Genomic DNA, 3,848 nt, shown 5'->3' on the forward strand with positions numbered 1-3,848 from the left:
ATCATTTCCCATCAGCTATATTGTAAATTTATAATAGATTTTATTTTTTGAGTTTGGTTTAGAAATGTATATAAATACTAAATATATACCCCACTCTTGGTCTGGAACCCGAGACTGCCACAACCCGAGGTGCCATTAGACCAACATCGTCATCGGCAACTATATTGTGATAAATAGAGTCATATTCAGGTCAAACTATTTTATAAATTATATTGGATATTCATTCTTAAAATGCACACCAAATCTTATGTTAATTGGGTATTATTTACTATCCAACCTATAAAACTTATATATCAAAACATTCCAAAAGCGCTTAAATGACATTCCTTAATACCTTATCTGTCATCATGAATGCTTAGAACTGTATTTTCCTCTTCCGTTTTTTCAAGCCTCGTGTTGTCTTTGGGTTGCTAATGCTCTGTTGATAAATTTCTAAATGCTATGCCGTCTTTATTACAGTTTCATTTTCGGAAGACACTCCAATTATTGAGTAATCAGAGATGTTGCCTCCAATGAACCAGTCCCAAATCCAAATCTCAGATAAGATTTTCACTATGATCTCTAAACCACAGTGCCATCAGATCAGCAATAACAACAATAATCTTTACAACAAGATTTGACAATTACAATAACTTTGTGAAGTAAACCAGTAAATAAAGTAAAAAACAAATGAATCTGTTTCAAAAAAAGCTAAAGCTTTTGTGTATTTTTAACCACTAATTTACCCTAGAAGAAAAAAAAAAAAAAACAAAAAAACCAAGTTGCAAACCAACAAAATCCTAAAGCCACTGTCACGCTATGGAACGATTCCGTGAGTTCTCATCCTACAAATCCAATAATGGAACGATGTCTTTGAGTTCCTGAACCCCACAAATCCATACTCTTTGCTCTTGTTCATGCTATCCAAAAGTGTCTGACTCCCAAGAACCACATCAACAAACCACCAAGCCCCAACATCTTCCAATTTTGTAGGCACCAAGCCCTTCTCCCTCACGATCTCCTCCCACACTGGACCCTTATTCTTCATCATCTCTTGCAAGCTCAATTTAAACTTCTCATCAAATTCCCCACACTGCACTCCAAACTGTTCTGCCAAAACCTTCCATAAGTGCTTCCACTTGAACACATCCCCATTGCTACAATTAAATGCCTCATTCTTCGCGTTAGGATCCACTGCCGCCCATATCTGATGCTCAGCAACCAAATCTGCATCTGAGGCATCACAATACCCTTCCCACGCTGCACGACTCCCCGGAAACCTCAATACTGTGCCCTCATGTTTACAAATCGCGGCATAAACGCATAAACTCCCAACAATGTTCATCAAACTATAAGGTGAAAACCCAAATACCGTTCCAGGCCTATGAATTGACCAATTCAAACCCTCCTTCTTTTTCACCTCCTCAAACAAAACATCTTCCAGCGAATAGTAAAAATTGGGTACTTCCAATCTTAAAAGATCTTCATGAAACGGAGGTTCATGGGACTTAATTTTCCCAAACAAATCGAAAGGGCCAATATAGTGTTTTCTACCAGTTTGCAAGCAAATATGTTGCAAATTTGGTGCATTTGGGATGATAGCATTGAGAACATTGCGCAACATGTCAGCATTGACCTTACAGTTTTCAGCTTCCTCATGCATATTGGCCCATGTCACGTAGAAAACGTGTGTGACATCCGTGAGTTTTGAGAGCTTGGCATGGGATTGTTGGGCATCCAATATGTCACACTGGATGTACTCAACAGGGTAGTTAGAAGAAGTCCAGGCAGGGCGGGGGCGTCGAGCCACGCCATAGACCTTCCACAGCCCACCAGGAGTATCAGAGAGTGGCAGGATCTCGGCAAGGCTATTGCCAACTATGCCAGTCACACCAATGATTAGAGCCACGCTCTTGTACCGTGGTGGCGCATCACTGTTGTTGCTTTTTTTCTGTAGGATTTGATCAAATGAGAGAATGAGATTGTTAGAGAGTTGGAGAGAAGAAAGATTGGTAATTGAAATAAAATTGAAGAGATTCATCAATTATGGGGTTGGAATTAATCACTTGCCTTTGCAGCACCTATTGCTCCAGCCCACCACCAGCTCATTATTGTGACTGCAGACAAAGAAAGATGTATATATATCTGTGTTTTTATGGGTACACTGTACACACAAAAAGAGAGAATGGGGGTTAGAATTGTTGAAATATATTGAGTTAAGAGTTGTTGCAGCTAAGCATGGGCTTGTTCTTCAGTTTGGCAGTGATAGTTGTTCCAAATTTCCAATGTATTTATAATGGATAGGCATGTAATCTTTTGTATCCTCTTTTATATATTTAACAAATACTTTTATTTAAGGAAGTTCAACAAGTACAGTTCAACTTAGCAAAAGTCTATCCCTAAATATTTGCGTTTGAGTGGTTGAAGAGTGAAGATTTGCTGTCATTTTCATTTATTGGCATAACTTATATACAAAACTAGGTTGATAGTACTAGTACAAAGTTAAGGTTAAGATTAGTCAGATTTTTCTTGAATAATGGATAGATTTGTTTGATTCTATTTTTCTTTTTTATTTGTAATGAAAATTTATCTTCTTTTTTTTTTTTTCTTTTTTGGAAATAAGGTAACTTATCGTTTAACAAATGAGAATTTAATAACATAATGCGGAATGAAGTAACAATATAAAACAGAACAAAGTTTTTGAGAGTCTAAGAGGGAAACAGTTCAAAATAACTATTTAAAAAAAAAAAAAAAAAAGTAATAAATATGGGTACATCTTATAACTAAATTTAATTAAAATTAATAAAGCGGTTTTTTTTTTTTTTTTTTTTTTCTGAATAGATTAAAAACAAAATTTTGTATTAAGCATTTGCTGCTTCATTTCTCGTCATAAACGTGAAAGAGAAGTCATTCAAGTTTGCATCTCTGGCCAAAGCCAAACAGTCGAGAATCCTTCAAAAACGTGAAAGCTAGAGAAATCATTCTAGGTTGTTGGTTTTTTTTTTTTTTTTTTTTTTTTTTTTTTTTTTTAATGTAGAAATCATTCTAGTTTGCCACTAGTTTACCCGTTTTCTGCATCTCCGACTTCATTAATGCAAGTCTTTCATAACTTCGGTAAGAATTTATTTATTTGTAATTATTATTATTTGATAACATAATCATTATCATTATTGAATTATAAAGTTCTCTTAATTTAGACAACTCTGAATTCAGTTCAAAATAAAAATTATAAATTTTGTGCCAACAATCATTGTTTATACATGATGATAGTGTAAGTAAGAGAATGTGTACAACCAATTCATGGTGGTGCATGATATGATTGCTATGGAAATAGATACATTAAATTTACACTTCAAAAAAAAAAAAAAAAAAAATCACCTTGAACAGGTTCAAGTGATAATCTAATAGAATTAATATATATATATATATATATATATTTAGTATCTCATATTTGTGGCTCAAACTTCAAATCTCATCTTCCACTCTCCCACTATTTACCTTTAAGAAAATTACATTTTGAACTTAACCATAATTTATCAAGAAGAAACTAAATTTAAGGAAATGGTAAGATTTATTGCCTAATCAGTGATCTAAGTAAAATGTATTTTTCTGACAAAAAAAAAAATTGTAAAAACAACTCTTTTCTCTATTTAATTATTGACAATGTGCAACCATAGAGATAATAATCTACTACACATCTATATTTTTTATATAGAGGTATTAATAAATTAAACATTTGACATGTATATAGAGTATCAATTGGAAATAGATTATTGTTAAATTGTAGTACAAGGCAGCTTGGTACTAACCATGAAATTTCTTCTTCTTTTTTAAATATAGTTAATGTATTATCAATCCTAAGTCAGACA

General features: G+C 33.4%; 1 protein-coding gene across 1 annotated transcript; it reads right to left on the minus strand.

Annotated features, from left to right (window-relative positions):
- Window positions 1-513: 513 nt before the first annotated feature.
- On the minus strand, window positions 514-2,285 carry LOC126706598 (3-oxo-Delta(4,5)-steroid 5-beta-reductase-like). The gene is made up of 2 exons (XM_050406134.1): window positions 2,050-2,285; window positions 514-1,930 (listed from the first exon to the last, which is right to left on the minus strand). Exons 1-2 carry the CDS (start codon window positions 2,086-2,088, stop codon window positions 797-799), a joined length of 1,173 nt encoding a protein of 390 aa, XP_050262091.1. The 5' UTR covers window positions 2,089-2,285; the 3' UTR covers window positions 514-796.
- Window positions 2,286-3,848: the final 1,563 nt, after the last annotated feature.

The sequence above is a fragment of the Quercus robur genome, chromosome 11 (genome assembly GCF_932294415.1).
Source record: "Quercus robur chromosome 11, dhQueRobu3.1, whole genome shotgun sequence".
Taxonomy (NCBI): Eukaryota; Viridiplantae; Streptophyta; class Magnoliopsida; order Fagales; family Fagaceae; genus Quercus; species Quercus robur.